This window comes from Crocodylus siamensis, chromosome 11, assembly GCF_052110815.1.
Source record: "Crocodylus siamensis isolate JL-2025a chromosome 11, ASM5211081v1, whole genome shotgun sequence".
NCBI classification, from domain to species: Eukaryota; Metazoa; Chordata; order Crocodylia; family Crocodylidae; genus Crocodylus; species Crocodylus siamensis.
In genome coordinates this window covers 9202197-9221010 of record NC_143405.1, presented here as the reverse complement: position 1 = coordinate 9221010, position 18814 = coordinate 9202197, and the positions used below count along the sequence as shown (strand labels likewise).

The following is an 18814-nucleotide window of genomic DNA, read 5'->3' as shown; positions in this document are numbered from 1 at the left end:
TCCGGTGCCGGCATTTTGGTTTGGGGCAGAGCGCCCGGGCGGCCATCTTGGAGCGGGCGGGGTGGGCCATGTGACCCGGGCCCTGCAGCCGTAGCCGGACAAGACCGGGAGAAGCTGCCCTGTTCCTTCAGATGCAGTCGTTGTACTTGCACACACACCGCCCCTGCACAGGGAGCCAGGAGCGACCCAACCCGTGTCATCTCAGGGCAGTACACCAGAAGCGAGTCCAGTAGTTGGGAATATTCCCGCCCCCGCCATCAGTCCAAGCAAACAAAATGCAGGCTGCAAGGTGCAGAGATGACTCCCCGCAGCCACGGAAAAACAGCAGCCAGCACAGTCGTGTTATGGACCGTCCCTGTTGTTTGTTCGAGCCGGCCTGGAGCAAGGATTTCAGAAATTCTGCATTATACGAAGTGTGCTGGGGTAAAAGGAAATGCTCCAAGAACGAACAGATTGAAGCTAGTAAGTTATCCACCTTGAACAAGAACAGACGAAAAGCACAAGTCTCGCTGCTCAGTTTTCTTCCTCCAAAACAGTGGGACTGTTCTTCTGCAAAACTAATTTGGGTCCAATTTAAAAAACCATGCAGTCTCAGGCTCTCAACAGTTATTTTCAGCAATGAGAAAAAAGCATGGTCTGTCTCCAGCACCAACCCCCTGAGTATCCCACAAACCAGAGATTTGTATTCAGGCACAATTATGTTTCAAGCAGAAGGCAGCAAAAGCAAGCTGTCCTTCCTTATTAGGCAGGAAACTTGCCTAGAATGAAGCATTAAGTCAGTCCGCAACGCATATCCACACATACTGGAAAGGTAGCCAATAAGCATTTTTTGATTAAAAACTTTTATTGACAAAATACAAATCTTATTTAGAAATCAGAGTCAAAAATGTCAGTAGTACTCAGATGTATAAATATGACTGGCAGATATCTTATAATAACTTTAGCTGAATCCTTATAGTACATAATTCTTTTTCAAGGTAGTGTTTTATTTTCATCTGTTCCTTAATAGCAGCGCTTCATAATGTTTGGGGGAAAAGCAAGGATAGATCACAAACATACTAAACAGGACTGATTTATAAACATTGGTGAGTAAAGCAAACTGTCCCTTATGCCAGCCACCCAATAAAGACTTAAGATGTGTGGTCAGTTCCCAGTGCCTGTGACTGAAACCATCTGAACAAGACGCCCCAGTGGATTTTACCAACAACCTTTTACATCATTCCCACAAAGCAGGAGAAACACTAGCATGAGAACAAACTGAGTATCCAACTTTACACATCAAAACAGCTAAAAATAAAGGTTACCTCCTCCATTGCAGGGACACTGTCATGGATTTTGCTTTAGGGGGTGTTTTTTTCCCCCAGCATTGTTGAAAAATAGTCCCCTAGCAAGCTGGACTCCTCACACTGTTAATGCTGTTTGGCACCAAAGGATTCGTTCATAATGGCACTGCATAAAACCAGGTGATAAGGACCGGATGTCTTATACCAGGTTCTCTCACCTATTGGTTCCAACAGAGCTGAATGCACCAAAGATGTTTGTAGTCTAAGGAAACTGCCCCCCCACCCCAACCCCCCAGGTATTCACCATTCAAAGCAGGTCTGATGATATTCCCAACTACACCACTGAGGAAGGGTCCTGAAGACACAAGAGTTCTGTTTAAAATATGCCATACAATACCAAAATCATTTCCACATCAAACAGCGTGGAAAAAAACTGGCATAGCACGTGTGCCAGTGTTCTACTGCACAACTAACGATCAACACCCGATCTGAGAATAATCATATGTTAAACAATGATCCATAAGGGGCAACTTCTCCATAGACACTTCTTTCCTAACTGAACAGCACAGGCCTGAAGTCTAAGGCTCTACAGTCACTCAGTGGCACAGAGCCAGGAGCAGAGCTTATTGTTGACTACATTTGAGCTAACAAATGAATGTATGGCACACTGAGGACAAAGGAAGAAGTGTGCTCCCTAAATGCAAGGTGTTACCCAAAGGAAGTAGTGTATAGTATGGGGCATTACATGATCATAATGGAACTCTATTTCTTATTAATTCTTATTTTTTGCTAAAGTACAATTCTTCCCTCTTTGTGGATTCTTGCACAAAGTCTTTGTAGGAGCTGTAGCTACTGAAAGTTTCCCCTGGAATAAAAACAAAAGTGTACTGCCACTTATTTAAATCAGAAAGACAATTAAAAATGGTATTGCTCTTTTCTAATAAATAAATAAATAAATAAATAGTGCTTGAAAAATAATAAAAAGTTTTGGTTTTTCCTGAGCTGCTTATTAAGTTCATTTGCTGCTTTGCAGATTGCAACATCATAAAACATTACTATTTCTAATCAAAATCAGTGTTGTGTATAGTTTTGCATCCTTTTCAAGAATACATTTTTTCCTTCTCAGGGAAGTAGGTCATTTAATCAGCTACTCTGCTCACAATGTCTTCATCCACAGGGTAACCACATTTCCATTTCCACCCTGACACACATTTTCACATGTATATTATACTTCAGAGGTAGGAAGGGGACAAAGAAATCAATGAGGTTTCTGTCTATCAGGCTGCTGTGCCAAAAGCCACCTGCAAACAAAAATGAAAAAAGCGCAAGCTTAGATACCTGAGGCATCTACCTCATTTGTAAAGAGGAAGAAAGCTGGGACATGACATTTCACTAAGCAGAGCTACTCATCACGTTGTGAAGGTGCAGAGCAAATGTTACTGAGGGTGCAGGAACAAACTATCCCAATGCGCAGGAAGACTAGCAAGTATGGCAGAAGGCCAGCTTGGCTTAGCAGGGAATTCCAGTGAGCTAAAACACAAAAAGAAAGCTTACAAAAAGTGGAAACCTGGACAAACAACTATGGATGAGTATAAGAGCACTGCTTAGGCATGCAGGGATGAAATCAGGAAGGCCAAAGCACAACTGGAGTTGCAGCTAGCAAGGGATGTGAAGGATAAAAAGAAGGGTTTTGACAAGTATGTCAGCAACAAGAGGAAGATCAGGGAAAGTATGGGTTCAGGCAAAATGGGGGAGGCAACTTAATGACAGAAGGTGCAAAAATGGCTGGAGTGCTCAATCCTTTTTTACCTTAGTCTGAACAGGCAGGTTCAGCTCCCAGACTACTGCACCTGGCAGCACAGTTTGGGGAGAAGATGAGCAGCCAACAATGGCAAAAGAACAGGTTAGGGACTATTTAGAAAAGCTGGATGTGTACATGTCCATGGGGCTACACAGGTGCACCCAATGGTGTTGAGGAAGCTGGACAATGTGATTGCAGAGCCACTGGCCATTATCTCTGAAAACTCCTGTTGATTGGGGAAGGTCCCAGACAATTGGAAAAGGGCAAATATAGTGCCCATCTTTAAGAAAGGGAAGAAGGAAGATCCAGGGAATTACAGACCCATCTGCCTCACCTCAGTCCCTGGAAAAATCAGGGAGCAGATCTGCAAGTAATCCATTTCTAAGCACTTGGAAAAGAAGGTGATTAGGAGCAGTCAGCATGGATTTACCAAGGACAAGTCATGCCTGACCAACCTGATTGCCGTCTATGATGAGATGACTAGCTCTGTGGATGCAGGGAGAGCAGTGGGCATGATATACCTTGACTTTAGTAAGGCATTTGATACAGTCTCCCACAGTATTCTTGCAAACAAATTAAGGAAGCAGAGGTTGGTAAGGCAGACAGAAAACTGGCTGGATTATTGAGCTCAGAGGATAGCAATCAATAGCTCAATGTCTAGTTGGCAGCCGATATCAAGTGGAGTGCCCCAGGCTCTGAGAACAGCTTGGAGGTAAGGGTGAAGCTATGGGGAAGGAGGAGGCCTTAGTGGTCCTGGGCACAACCTAAAACTGCACCCTCCTGAGATAGGGAGGCCTGGTAGTCCTGCCTGTGGCAGGGCCAGCAAATTCCAGGATAAAGGACCTCCTTGGTGTATGGTGGGTTGGGGCACTCAGTGCGTCACACTGACTACATCAGAGACAGTAGTGGGGTCAGGGACATCCACAGGGGACCCCTGTGCTTGCTGGGGTGCAAGATCCCGAAGGGGAGTAGTGGAGGCCAGGTTTGCTTTGAGAAGCGCCTGAGCCTGAAGGGATGGAAGACCCCGTAAGAGAAGCAGTTCAGTCCCTGAGAGAAAGGGCAAGCTATGGGCCAGGCATGCTGATGAGGGGGGTGTTCAACCCCAGGGCACAGGGCAGAGTAGATGCCTCAGTGGAGGTGGTGTTGTAGAAGTGCACCTGAAGGGCTGCATGGGGACGGCAGCTGTGAAGCCCTGTAAGCGAGGGGCATGAGTTGGGGCCTGTGAGCAGGGGCTTGAGCGGAGGCCCTGCGTTGGGTCCAGGTAAGTCTTTGGGGGCCAGAGGCCAGTTGGAGGGTGGCACAGAAGCTGCAAGGAAAACAGGGGCAAGTCACCAGCCCCTTGGTGGAGAGCCCCTTGATGGGGGACTTACCAACCAATGTGATGGGGGCAGAGTCAGCACAGCACATGGTGAACTGCCCAGCGCTTGCTCACATGAGGATAGTGGGAGATGCCCAAAAGGCTGTGCACTTGCTGGCCAGGGAGTGAAGAGTAGCAAGTCTGAGGACCCTCTGGGTGAGTGCAGGGTGACTGTGATCCCTGTGAGAGAAGGGGCGGTACAAGTGAGGCCCAGAAGGGTGGAATGAAAGACCAGGTGAGAGCCAGTGGAGGGTGAGAGGCCTTTGAGAGGGAGGTGGTATAAGTGTGGCCCTAGCAGGGCAGAGTGAATGAGACTCAGTGCTGTGACGAGTTGGGCCTGGCCTCAGGCCAGAGCTTAGCACAGCTGTTGGCAACATCTTCGAGGCATGGGACACATAGGGGTGGTCAGAGCATGTACGTTTGACCCTTGTCAACAGGGCAGTCAAAGGGTAGCCTCCTGCCTAATTAACTCAATACAGTAGAGGCATGGCAGGAAGGCGACATTGCCCAAAGCCAGATGGGTGGCCAGTACTCTGGTTGGGGAGTTCCCACTTGTCACACTGGACAGTAAGCTGGATATAACCCAACTGTGTGCCCTTATTGTGAAGATGGATAACAGCATACTGGGCTGTAATAGTAGAAGCACTGCCTGCAGATTAAAGAGTGGAAGACTCACTTCCTATTCTGCACTGGTGAGGCCACATCTGGAGTACTGTGTCCACTTTTGGGCCCCCCACTATAGAAAGGATGTGGACAAGCTGGATAGAGTCCAGTGGAAAGCAACAGAAATGGTTAGGGGACTGGGGCACATGACTTCTGAGAAGAGGCTGTGGGAACTGAGTTTATTTAGTTCGCAGAAGAGAAAACAGAGGGGATTTGATAGCAGCCTTCAACTCTCTGAAGGCGGGGGTCAAAAGAGGATGGAGCTAGACTATTCTCAGCAATGGGAGAAAAAGAAGCAATGGGCTCCAGTTCCAGCAAGGGAAGCTGAGGTTGCATATTAGGAACAGTCTCACTAAGACAATAGTAAAGGACTGGAACAGGTTACCCAGAGGTGGTGGAATCTCCATCCTTGGAGGTTAAGACCAGGGTAGACAAAGCCCTGGCTAGGATGATCTAGTTGGGGATGGTCTTGCTTAGAGCAGAGGGCTGGACTAAATGACACCCTAAGGTCCCTTCCAACTCTAACTTTCTATGACAACAGCTCAGCACCACGCACATTGGAGAGCATTCTGTTAAAAAGATGCAAGTAATTTCCTGAAGATTCAAAGCACGTGAAACAACAAAGCTTCATGAGGAAACCTACAAATCCCACTGAGGACCACCCCAGCAGAAGTATTCAATTCACGAGTATTCTCCAAAGCAGAAAAACAGAAAGCCAATGCAATACCAGACAGGGATGCAGAACCACCAATCCAAAGAGGGATTTACAAACCCATGGTCATCAATTGCACTCACTATTCTTATTATTGAAAACAGACAGAGACACCACATCATTCAGTTTTTTGAGGCCTATGTCTTCCCTTTTCATTTCTCCAGTAATCCAGTGCCACCGCTATTATCTTTTCTGCCCCTGTATTGCTGTGTAAAGGAGAAAACGATCATGAGCTGGACGTTGCTTCGCAGGGCCCTCAGGCTTAGCACTGTAACCAATTCAAGGCCATTCCTTACCTGAGAAAGATGAAGATGGCTTCTTGATAAGACACACCATCAAGCTTCTCATAATAATCTAAGAATGGTTTAATAGAATCTATGAGTCCTGGAGGCATTTTATCCACTTCATCAAATATGAACATTGACCGGGCACAATCACTCACATTTCCCCGAATCCAGGACTGCAGGTCCTAAGGTACACAAAAGTACATGGAGCTTACATCCTTGTATACAAGATGACACTGAAGATGCAGAAAGTGCAAGGACTTTAGATCTTTTGTTTTATATAAAAGATCATAAAATTGGCACCTAGCAAAGTGTGGCCTTCTTCACTGAAATCTGCTTCAGAGCAACAAATAATGATGAAATAAAACCACAACAGATTTGCCTAAGGGTTCTTAAAATCAACCTTGAGACCTCAGAAAGTGGGTTGACAGAAATAATCTGCCTTTAGGAAAAGGCACTGTACAAGCATCAGAAAAAAGGATATGTAATAGGGCCAGGCCCTGTTCCTATAGGTGTAGAAGAGCCTGAATACCCCCACACCCTGAATGCATTCCCCTACACCCACCCCAGACCTGGAGGGACTTGCCAGAGGCTGAGGACCCAGGTCCAGGGACCCAGTAAGCCTCCAAGCAAGGGAGCTAACCCAGGTGTGAAGAATGAGGGACAGCCAGCCATGTGAACCAGCAGGGGAGAAAATAAAAGATGCTGAAAGCAGCCTCTGGTAGAGCAAGGCCGCCTGGAGCCTGGGGTTAGCTGAGATCTAGCAGCCATAGAGAGGTTCTCTTCCTTGTTTGTGCGTCTGTTTGTTGCACAAGCCCTGCAGGCCTGCAAAGCTTCTGAAATATAAGAGGCTGTAGGGCAAGTGAAACCTGAGAGTAGCCTAACAAGCCAGAGGCATGAAACCAGCAAAAAGCTAGTGGCCGTTTATTTAACTCTCTTTCTTTTGCACCTCTTGCAAGCCCAGGGTGGTGATGCTATGGACTTAGCGGCAGCAGAGGCAAGGACCCTGAACAGTGGGTCCTTAGCTAAACCCAGCAGCAAAAGTCAAAGTGGTCAGCTTGGGGTGCCTGACAAAACATGCCTACCTCCGCTCCACACAAAGCTACCCAAAACGGCGTACAGGTCAGTACGTTAGCTAAACAATGAGAATGAATAAGAATTGGAGATCTAATAAGACCACGTAATGCCCTACACAGTACACTACTTCCTTTGGGTGGCACCTGGCATTTAGGCAGCACACTCCTTCTTTTGTACTCAGAGTACTGGGCATCCACTTATTAGCTCAAGTGTAGTCAGCAAGAAGCTCTGTTCCTAGCTATGCCAGCCTGAGATAGGACTGTACCTTCCTATACAGCCTCAGATAGGAACACAATCTAGAATTCATGATTTCTGGTCTTATCTTTTAACCACTAGCACATGATCGAATTGGAGGGAATTTAAAACATTTGACAATGTGGTTTCGTTCAGGAAAGTGGCTAACCTTATTCAAGTGTTTTGTTGTATTGGATAAGTATTTACCACTATGAAATGCATTTTTTGCCCTGACTGCTTAAAGAACAAGACAGGCTGACTTAATAACCAGGTAAGGGTCTCAAAAAAAGTAGTGGCTCATAATTTGGAGGTTTGCTATTCACTTCATCCCAGCATGTAGTTGAGGCAATGCCAAGAGCATGCCCAGTTATTGCCACGGTTAAAATGAGCTTCTATTTCTAGCACTGGCCATGGTGATATATTTCACAAGAGGTTTGTTGACTTAAAAGCCAAAGAAGCATAATGGAAGGGCTGCCAGGGAGAACAAGAACAAGCCTTATAAGACAACATCACTGAGGCAGGTAGACTTCTAGCTCTGTAAATGGCCTGCCAGACCATCTGTTCCTCTGAGACTTCAACATAAATATGCTTTTTGAGGACATAACACTTTGAAATATTTTCAATGAGTGTCTAGGCGTTCAGAATATATATAAATATTTATCAAATAACTCACAGATGGGAAAGCATCATCCACAGTTCACAGAAAGAGAGGAGGAGGGTGACTTGTCCAAAAAAAGGTCAGTGCCAAAGTCAGGACAAGAACTCAAAGACCTGCCATTTTTGTGACCTTGCACATGAACTGTCCCTCTCAGGTAGTTTTATGACCCCATTACTGGATCCCCTGAGCACTTCATGATCTTGTACATCTAGCCCCAACATTCCTTGTGAGATGCTACCCCTATCTTGCAGTTGACAAATAAATCCCAGTCTCCCACTTCCATGCTTTGGTCAAGCCTTGTAGCAGAAAGCATGCTCAAATAACAGCTATCTATCATCTTATGCAACAGTGAAAAAGAAAGGTCTCACACTTTCCCTTTGGAAAGGCATGTAAAATTGCATAAAAGTTGTCTTCTAAACCCTTCAGAAAGTGACAAAAGGGCTAGCCCTCAAAATCAGTCCTCAAGTGTGACCCTCTCCACAACGTATCCTTACCGTATATTGCTCAATTTCACTTTTGTGTGGAAAATGCAAAGTGGTCATAAACAGATGGACGTATTTGCTGTTCAAGCCTGCCTTGTAAATGTTCTCTGCAATGATTTTACTGGCGTAGTTTTTGCCTGTGCCTGTCCAGCCATGCAACGAGGGGGTGAGAGGCGTTCTGGGGTCTGCATTGTTCAGGAAGCTGGTCACTGCTTTCACAACCACCTTCTGCACGAGGTGCTGGCTGAACAGCTTCTTCTGGAAATCCTTCTGCAGGGCTGTGATGAAAACACCAGCTCCCATAAAAAAGGGAGACAGCAGGTTTAAAGTCAGAACTTGGGAAGAAAGAGCCCTTTCCTAACACAGACCCGAGGACACCCAGCTTTACCCCAAGGCAAGGGGTGAAAGGGCTAGGCTGCCTGGAACAGAAGCAACTTTCCTCCCTAATGAAGAGACGTGGCCTGAGGAGACTAAACCTGCACGTGGGATAGGCTGATCCTAGGGGCGGCACTGCCCAGATAGCAATGAAACCTACAACCCCTCCCTACTTTACAAGAACCATGGGCTTGGGACTGATATACACCCTGCTTTTGGCAATGGTGGGATAGGGGGGTGCTAGAGTCCATACCAGGAGTGGGCAATTCATAGATTCAATTATTTCAGCTGGTGGGCCACTTACTGAGTTTTGGTGAGCTGTCAAGGGCTGCACATACAAAATCTTTCAGAAGATACCATTTTAACAAGTTATAGAGAAAAACAAATACAGTAAGAGCTCTGTTATCCAGCATCCCCCGAGAACGGGGGATACCGGTTAATCAAACGTGCACCATCTGGTGCACTGCCCGGCATCAGTGGGCCAGGGAGGGGGGCCCTGTGCAGGCTGCTTTGCCTTGGGCAATAGGCCAAAGAAGTGGCAAAGAAAAACTTGGCTCACAGCAGTGAAACAGGAAGTGCCCCAGAAGTGGTACTTCTGGTTTTGCTTTTGCCGTGTCCCTCAGATGCCGGTTAATAGAATTTTCTGGCTAATAAAGTGCTGGTTAACACAGCTTTTGCTGTAATATGCTTTAAAAAAAAAATAAAAAAAATCAAACAACTAATGTAGCGTATTTTAAATTTAATTTAAAAAAATTATTGTCCTGATTTATGTTTTTGCATATTTTATCAAATGACTGTATAACAGCTCAAAATAGTCTTACTCTTATATATTGCAAGGGTGGGGTGTAGGGAGCTGCCCATGGGCTAGGTCCTGGGAGCCAGCTGGGGGGGGGGGGAGGAAGAGAGGGGGCGAGGCAGGGGGGTGCATGCAACAGCCTGCCAGGTCAGGGCAGTGCAGGTCTGGCCCAGCTTCCCCCCACCCCCATAACTGCTCTCAAGATGCTCAGCATAGGGTTGAGCCCTGGCTGCTGCCACCTACACCCACTAACTACACTGCTGGGGCCTCGGCCCTAGCTAGTGCACACAGCTTCCCAGTGGGGCTGCCTTCCTTCTGTTCAGCCTCCCACTAGTGCTTACTCATCATGTTGCCCTTCCTTCTGTTCAGCCTCCCACTAGTGCTTACTCATCATGTTGGGTGGCCAAGTGGCTGGAAGGTGGCCAGGAGCTGGAGCCCTGCACACTGGGGTAGGAGCTGCCAGGCTGCAGCTCCAGTTCCCCCTGCATCTGGCTGGGCATGTGGTACTCGGCACACATCCCTACGACCGCTGTTGCTTCCACGTGCAACCTGCTGCCCAGAGCAGCGCAGCAAGGGAAGGAGGAGAAAGAGGCTGGAGCTTTGAGATGAGCCTGCTCAAGCATATTCAGAAGTGTCACGTGGTTGGGATGAACCAAAAAGGATTTTGCCCCATAATCCCAGCCTAACCTCAGGTCTTTCTTTAGGGCTATGTACTTGATATGTAATATTATTTTGCATCTTACTGGTAAATATACACTTTTGGTGGCATCCTAACTCTTTACCCTGTAAGTTGTTACTAATAGGGGTGCACCGAGAATGATTATTAACCAGCCATATTGTCCAACAGTCCTTTTACAGGCATGCAGACCGACAGCTTGGACAGCAAAGTCCAGCCAGTAAATCTGTGGGGGCTGGCAGACAAAGGCCCCCATGGTGAGGGATGGAGTGGGGCAAGGGCTGCCCAACGAAGGCAGTGGATGCAACTCCAGGGCTGGGGGTGGGATGGAGCCATGGGTGGCTCATCCAGGGGGTACAGGGTGGTGGTCAACTCCTTACCATTGCATGCACCCCTGGGGGAGGCACGTGCCTCCCAGACTTGTGCATGGGTGGGCTGAGGACCAGGGGCTGCGCAGACCTCTTCCCGGTGGGGGGCTGGGCCAGGGCTGCGCTTGGAGTGGGTGGCAGCACTAGGAGGGGGGCTACAGGGAATTTTGGGGAGGCTGTAGCCCCCACCCCCGCTCAGGAGTCCGCACTGTGGAGCAGGCAGGGGACGTGCGGCCAGTGCAGGGCTGGAGGGAAGGGCAGCAGAGCGCAGCGCCCCAAGCAGGGGCGGTGTGAGGGGAGGATGGCGGGGCTCCAGCCTCGCTCTACAGAGGGCAGAGCCGGCCCTCCCGCAGCTCGGCGCCTCTCCCGGGGCGGCCCCTCCCTCACGGGACTGCCCCGCGCACCTGTCCCGACGTCCCCGCCCGCAGCACTCGCCGAAGCGTCAGTGGAGGGGCCGGTAACGGACGTAGCTCGCGATTGCCGCGGCCCTGGCCAGCGCCAGCCTCGTGCTGACGGGCTCCAGGGCGCGCACGGGCCTCAGCAGCAACGCCAGGCCCAGGGCGGCCCCCGCCCCGCTCCGCAGCTTCATGCCCGCAACCGCGCCGCGGACTCTGGCCGCCGCATACCCGCTTTCGCTTCTGCGTCGGCTGCTTCCAACTCCGCGACCTTACTTCGCAGCAGACGCCCGCCATGTTGGAAGGGGGGCACGTGACCACCGCGCGCCTGCGCAGGGCCAGGGGTGTCACGTGGGCCCTGGCGCTCAGCGGCTGTAGTAGCACGCGGGATGTGTGGTGAGCTTCGTGCCTGAGCGCGCTGCGGGGGGCTCTGCCCTTCTCTGGGCCGGACGAAGCAGCCCGCCGGATACATAGAATAGCGTGCCCTACGTTTTGAAGGGAGCAGCAGTGGCCCTCTCCACTGCCAAATCATAGCGCCTGGCGCTGGTCCCACGCACAAAGCTCGTGCGCACGTCCAGGCACTAGCCAGACCCGGGCAGCGGCTGCTCCGCTAGCATCAGGCAGGGCTGGTTGCCTGGCCCAGAGAACCGGTGGCGATGGAGAGTTTCATTTGCTGGAAAGAAATGGTCGTGCACTACGCCCCAGGCTCTTACTTTCACCACTTTATATTTGGGTCTAGAAATCTGACTTCACTGAGTACAAGGAACTGGGCTGCAGCACGAGGAGCGGCACGACAGGAAAATAGGATGGACGGAAACTGTGAGAAGTGTGCTGTGAGCATCTGTATCAGCTGCAGAGTCGGACCCAAGGCGGGGTAGGAACTGGCTGGTCTTGAGGAGCTCCCACAACAGCTGCTGTCACTCCTGCGTAAACACAAGGGTGCTCTGCCACCTCCTGCCATTCCACCTTCGCTCTTTACATTATTTTCAGCTTGCTTTACATATAGGACTTCATTACAAGCAGCACCAAACAAAGACTTCTGCATACTAGAAATAAAAAAGGTGACATCACTAATGACAAGTGAAAATACATTTCTTTTTTTTTTTTAGGTTCAAATTCGTTTTCCTCAAATGTTACAGCATCAAGCAGAACCTGCTCTTTGCTTACTTCTTTGTTGTTTTAATCTGTAATTCTGGATTCTCACTATCCCAGGAGACTTCAGAGATTACCTGCCCCCCCTTCCCCCAACCAAGCAAACAAAACAAACCCAGTTATAATCTGATAGAGAGAGATTCCTTGCTGTGGAAATGAATGCAGAGAGAACACCACCTCCCACCCACCCCCCCGCCACCATTTAAAGACTCAAGTATTCACTGTTCAGGCACTACTATATTTTCCTGCAGAAAAGATAAGGGACCTGACCATGCTGCAACTGCTGCTCAGAGGCAAGTGTTGAGATTATATGTGGCACCTACTCCCACCAAGAGGGAGGAAAAACAAACACCCCTGTTGTACTGAACAAATTCCTGCGTTATCTCAGATTACGCATGCTCTGTATGTTTTATAGCCACTGGAACTAACAAGAGGTCTCTATTTATGAAGTTACTGTGTAACATCACTTGGGCAAACCAGCTTTAAACCTTCCCTATATGTTTACGAACTTAGAGCGCTCTTGCCTTATAAGTTATTTTATAAGTAGTAAGATCCATAGACAAACTTAATTTCATATTTAAAAAATGGCAACAGGAAGCTAATGTATTTACAAAGGAAGTTTTATAACTGAAAATACATTTTATACAAGTTATCACTGACAGGAGAGTTCACAAACACCGGGCAGATTAATTCACTACAAGCGCACTGCAAGAAAAGTCTTGTAGCATACATCAGATCTGTAGGAAATGCCCCCTCCCACTTCAGAAGTTATTTACACAATATCGTCTTGTTACAAAAAATAAAAGATCCACCCAAAGGTTCTGTCCCCGGTACCCTGCAGAGCAGGTCTTAATATCGTCTGTTCATCTTCTTGAATTTCTCATAGTGATAATCATCTGTTGCTTTTTCGTTGGGTGGGCGCTTGCGATTTGGAGGAGAACCTTTTAAGGAGAGGGAAAAACTTTTCCATTAATAAAGGGGATAGTGCAGGGAAGTATATTCTCCCTTCACCTTTCACACTGCTTTTTAAAATACTATGACCAAGCAGCATATAGCACCTTTGCTATTCATGGCTTTCCCGCAAGAACATATGGTCCTCAGACCTGACCAATGGCTCCTAATATTCCAACTGCCAACCCACTGGAATCACAACTTCCAACATCCCTTGTTATTTCAGCTTTATAAATCTGCCAGGCAGAGATTCTTAGTATTTGTATAGCCAATCACAATATGTGGGAGCTATTGTGTGAATGTGACATTTTCTACAACCCTTCATCTACAAGGGGAGACACCACAGGAGAGATGTCTTTCCTCATGGAGACATTACCTTCCTCAGGGAGATCAAATACAAACCGCTCAACACTATGCAACTTCCCCCTCCAGCTCAGGACACCATGCCCCAAAACTGAGGGCTAGAGGAGAAAGATCACTTTTCTATCCAAAACCCATACACAAACTGGGCAGCTGCAGTAAATTGGCCATGCTTTCCATTTGGCACTTACGCTCAGGCTCTGGCCTCTCTGTATCGCCCACTCTCAGTGGCCGTGGTTTTGGTTCCTCTTTATTCCTTCTCACAGGTGCATTTAGCTCTTCATGATAAACTAAACGAAGGGAGACAACAAACGGAGAATATTAATTACTGTATACATGGAGTAGTATTATTCAGACAGACGCCCATCTTTCCTCTTATGAATAACCTTCAGGAGAAACACAGCAGAAGGCAGAAATGGTTATCCTGTTCAGTGCTATAACTTCTTGCTACGGATGTTGGCTGAATGCATCATGACCAGATGCCTCAGCTTTTACTAGCTTGAGATTTTTTCTAGTTCTTCTCCAGTGAAATCAGCTGCCTGGATGTGGCTAAATACAACAGGAGTGCACATTTCTACTAGTCTCAATTGGTTATGGTATGAGAGCAACTGAGAAATGAATTCTCTTCTGCTGGGTGGCTTCCATCTCACCTGTCTGTCTATCTGCTTAGTGACCTACAGCAGATCTCTAGACTATAAGCCACCCTTTGCTGCCACAGAAAGATCAAGAATTTTTTACCATACATTTACTATATCACCTAACAGGGGAAATCTAGCAAGCAATAAATAGAGCCAAGTCAACTGGGAGCATGGGTGTGGAAAGTTAAGCCACGAGTAACAGGTCCTACTTGTTTTTACTGATGGTTGGGAAGTATCAAGCCAGAGCGATATGACACTCACATCTGTTGTGCTGGACATAGTTCACAGCCATATTTGTAGGAACAAAGGAGGTTTCACTGTCTTTCTTCTTGTTTTGCTGCTCTGCCAACAGCCTCGCCTTGGCCTCCTCAGTCGAGATTATGTTTTTTATTTTTGCGCTGCAGAGAAAAAGCAATGAAGACTTGTTTTTTTTTACTTGCAGGCAGAAGAGGACCATTCTATCTACCTGTCATACTGCTGGGAACAAATTAATCTTATGGGAAGGTGCTGTATGACATACCCGGAAACAAAAATCCCCTATCATCAGTAGCTGTGTTATGGTATTGCCTGGGAGCTCTAGTCAGAGATCAAGACTCCATTGTGCCAGGCAGGATACAAAAAACAGAACAAAGTGGATATCCTTGCCCAAAGAGTACAGGCTGAGGTTATGCATGCATCCTCCCACAGGGCCCTACCAACCAATGTGCACCAATCACCAGGGGAATTCAGGCTGTCAGTAATGGAAGTATGAACTACATACTCAATGCCCAGATCCACTTCAGGAATGCCACTCAGCATTTGATTGGACAGCATCTCTTCAGTCTTCTTGGCTGAGGAAACACGGATGTTCTCAGGCAGCTCGTACAGGGAGTCCTCGGCATTCTTCAGCTTCACTTTCTGCTCCTCGCTTTCCACAATTCCCTTCCGCTTCTTCAGCTCGGTCTCAATGTACTTCATCCTGTGCCGCAGCAATCAGAGAGAGAGCTGCAACTTACATTTATTTCTTATGCTCCCATCCATTACCTCCAGCCACAGCTGCATCACTGTGTCAGTGGCTGGGAAGAAGATGCAGATAAATCCTCCTCAGCCAGAAGGAGGTACTGGAAATCAGAATGGTTACTTTGTTCAAAAGATACTTGGTTTCTTCCTACAATGTCAAGGTTTTTTCCCCCAACTGACAGGGATGGTTCCTCCTACTACATAATGTACACAATGCCAATGGACCACATGGTTGGCCAGCAAGTGTAGACTTTGACAAGTTCATTCCTCCTCAGGCTGGTTTCCCCAGGGTGGGAAAAAAAACCCAAGAAGAAACTTCACAGTAATTCAGGAAAATATTCTACAAACACTTAATTCCCGGGGAAGAAATAGCCTTAAGGCACCTCATTCCTCATGGTGAATCACTATATATAAACACAGCAAACACCTACATGTCAGCATCTTCATCCCTCCTGTTGGTTTCTGCTGAGAAAGAGGTTCCCAGGTTGAGATCTTCTTCTTCATTAATCCTAAATGTCAACAAGAATATTATGTTATTAAATAATTCACTGACTATAGTCTAAGCAACCCAACAAATGACTTCATTTAAATTCTTCAAAACACAATGCTTGAAGCACTTCACCTTCCTTCTTCAATACTGAAAGAGTCCTGTGCGCTGCCAACTCTCTAACATTAAAGGAAGGGTCATTTCAGACCTCTCACACACTCACCTGTCTTTCCCTCGTTCTTTCAGCTTTTTCATGTCCACCATCCCACCTGTCTTTATCTTAAAAGGATCATCCTACAAAAAGCAGAAACAATTCAAAGACATGAAATTTGTCCCTTAATCTATACCAGCCCCAAAGTTACTTTCTAGAAAACCCTCTTCTCTAAGCATCTGGTAAAAATGCCTAAAATTCCCTCTGTTAGGCTGCTATATCATACTAGCCTTTTATGATGGCCAATTGCTACCCAAAACTAAGTTTTCCAAATGATCTATTGTACAAAGTAGATGCTTTCCCACAGGTATTTATTAGCAGCAAGGTAATAGAAGTATTCACAACTCACCACCAGTGTTGTCTCTTCTTGTAATTTCTCCCCTACAAGCAAGGCCACAGCACTAGCAAAGCACACAAAAAGGAAAACTAAGATTCACTGGGTGAAAAAACCCTGTTCTTGCATTATCATTCATTATAAATACCACATTAATTTTTTTTTGTATTTTCCAGCATCTACTTGAAGGTCTCAAACTGTTTTGCTGATATTTGATATTTTAGAACATATATCATCCATCCAATTTAGGGAGCTCTTAGCCCCATTTTCCACACAGAAAAACTGAGGCAAAGCATGATTAACTGACATAAAAGTTCACAAAGCGAGTTAGCATGAGGAATAGAATTCAACACAGAGCAAACCTTGATTCTCAGTGCCCTGGCATAACCTAACACGCCTCCTTCCTTAGATCACATGGATGACAGCAAGTGAGACTCATTTTAAAGACTAGTTTTCCAATTCCCTGTTTATAATCTATTATGCATGTTACAAAGTGATGTTTAAGACATGAGAAACTGATCCACACATCGTAACATATGGGGATATGATACAATTCTGAGAGACAAATCTGACCATAAGAATCATGGGAGAGGGTGCATCCACACATTCACTAATGCACCATAATTACGGTGCATTAAGTTTAGTACCTGTAATGACAGGTACTAACTTAATGCACCATTATCAGCTCTACTGTGCATTAGCCCAGATGAACGTTTTTTGTGATGTTAAGGTGCATTAAACTAAATCTACTCTGCATTAGCACACTTTATGCATGGTGCAATAAAGCACAGTAGAATTAGTCCAATGTGCATCAAGCATCTCAAGTAGATGCACCCATCGTTAACTAACTTTAAGGTCTTTCAGTTTTGAAGTAGGCCCAAACACTTCATGGTTTTGGGCTGCAGCTCTGCTTGGAACCAGCGTTCACAAACACGGTTTACATATGACTGCAGCTGTGCACAGTGCCACCTTTTACAGGTCTTTGCACCGCTGAGGGGCCTTCTCCTCTCCCAGGCCCAGTTCTTGGGGCCACAGCGATGTCCTTCAGCGCCAGGGAGTACAGACGACAGGGCAGCCAACGCACAGCCACAAGGGAGTCTCTGACCCAACGTGAGCTGGCGTGTGTTTGCTGAGACACTCACCTCACCCCATTGGGCCGTCTCCTCAGGCTCTGCACTTCCTTCGCTTCCTCGAGCTTCAGCCTGAAGGAATAATGTTCCCTTTGTGAGCTGGTTGGGGCTCCTCTGTGCCCGCTCCCCAGCACACTGACCGCTCCCACATCAAGCGGAGGAAAAGGGGGGGGTTATTGCCCTGTGTAGCCCTCACACTCCTCTGTCGTGTGGCATACAACAAGTTGTATTTATTTTGATACTAAAGTTTCTAGGATTGTGATGGGGGCTTTACAGGATATGGGAGGGATGGACCGAAAGCCCTTGTTCCTTTTGGAGAAACACTTCCTGTAATTCCACAGAACTCTCCCTGATCCCCCGTGTGGCCCCTTATCACTTCTATGCTCATCTTTTTCTCTGTAAAAGGATTACATCTGTGTACCATTGACTCTTTTCCACAGGAAAAATGGAAAATAGCTCACACTGCTGTGATACAGCACATCCCATGGCACAGTGGCGATGCATAGGGGATGCGCGGAGGTGCATGTGCACCCGACAGGCTGCGCTCCCCGCTTCGGTGACGGGCGGGCAGCAGAAGCGCTGGATGAAGCGCCACAGCCATCTCCCGGTTGATGCAATTGGCAAGATTGGCCACAGAGGACCCCCATCCTGGTCAGTGAGATCGGCCACGGGGAACTGGCTGCGGGGGGAACCCCAGTTGCTAGCTAGTCAGTGGGGGGGGCACATGCCCCCACAACTAAGGCAGCACCAACCACCCGTGCCGTGGCGCGCACACACAGGGGGGCTCCGCATGTGCGACAGTGAGTACACGGCCAGCTCCAGCATTGCCAAATATGAAACGATCACATTTGGAGCGCAAAGTTACCACAGGCTGGAAAAGCATGTGAGTCAGTCGTCCTGTTCACTTTATATGGGTCACTGCGAGTCACTAGTGAGCGAGGCGTCTCTTTATCTGGAGTCAAACAGCTCTAGGAGGGCGCTGGCAGCGAACCCACAGCTCGGTTTAACGCGGGTCTGGCGTCCCTGCCTCCGCAAGGACAGTGCCACATCCCGCTGACACGGCCCCACGCACGCACCCTCCTTCTCTCGCCCCGCACCCACCGGACCTCCTCGGTGACCTGCTGGTCCTCCTCGTCCTCCTCGTCGTCCGCCCGCCGCCGGAACACCCTCCCCGCCGGCATCGCAGCCCGGGCCTGCGACGCACCTCCCCCGCCGCCCTGCGCTTCCGGCGCGCCGCGATGACGCACGCGCCGCGATGACGACACGGTGCGTGCCGAAGCCGCGGGCGTCCCCTCCCGCGGGCGGGCAGCGTGCAGCTGGTCCCGGCGCCGGGACCGGGGGAGTCGAGGCTCGCGGCGCGCTCCTGCTGCCCAGGTCTGACTCGCTATTCC

The 18814-nt window shown here is 48.0% G+C and overlaps 2 protein-coding genes and 1 pseudogene across 3 annotated transcripts in view; 1 reads left to right on the top strand and 2 right to left on the bottom strand.

The window, feature by feature from the left end:
• Window positions 1-42: 42 nt before the first annotated feature.
• Window positions 43-11355, bottom strand: LOC149855379 (torsin-1A-like; annotated as a pseudogene).
• A 1562-nt stretch (window positions 11356-12917) lies between these two features.
• C11H9orf78 (chromosome 11 C9orf78 homolog) lies at window positions 12918-18676 on the bottom strand. Its single transcript, XM_090021082.1, has 9 exons — window positions 18525-18676; window positions 17436-17495; window positions 16309-16360; window positions 15972-16042; window positions 15693-15770; window positions 15023-15220; window positions 14524-14660; window positions 13816-13914; window positions 12918-13254 (listed from the first exon to the last, which is right to left on the bottom strand). The coding sequence occupies exons 1-9, from the start codon at window positions 18602-18604 to the stop codon at window positions 13163-13165; spliced, it is 867 nt and encodes a 288-aa protein (XP_089877208.1). The 5' UTR covers window positions 18605-18676; the 3' UTR covers window positions 12918-13162.
• Window positions 18659-18814, top strand: part of USP20 (ubiquitin specific peptidase 20) — a 29537-nt gene continuing 29381 nt past the window's right edge. Inside the window, exon 1 of one of the 2 annotated variants that reach the window (XM_090021080.1) lies at window positions 18659-18797. The gene's annotated coding sequence lies outside the window, so the exon portion shown is untranslated. The remainder of the gene's footprint in view (window positions 18798-18814) is intronic. The other variant, XM_090021078.1, reaches the window with a different exon arrangement.

What these genes read in the sequence shown, in the direction of transcription:
- C11H9orf78 (XM_090021082.1), bottom strand. Translation starts at nt 18,604, where the DNA reads ATGCCGGCGGGGAGGGTGTTCCGGCGGCGGGCGGACGACGAGGAGGAC. An exon ending in AGACGGCCCAATGGGGTGAG is followed by an intron (nt 16,361 to 17,435) that starts GTGAGTGTCTCA and finishes GTGCTTTGCTAG; the next exon opens with TGCTGTGGCCTTGCTTGTAG. An exon ending in CTATGTCCAGCACAACAGAT is followed by an intron (nt 13,915 to 14,523) that starts GTGAGTGTCATA and finishes CCCTTCGTTTAG; the next exon opens with TTTATCATGAAGAGCTAAAT.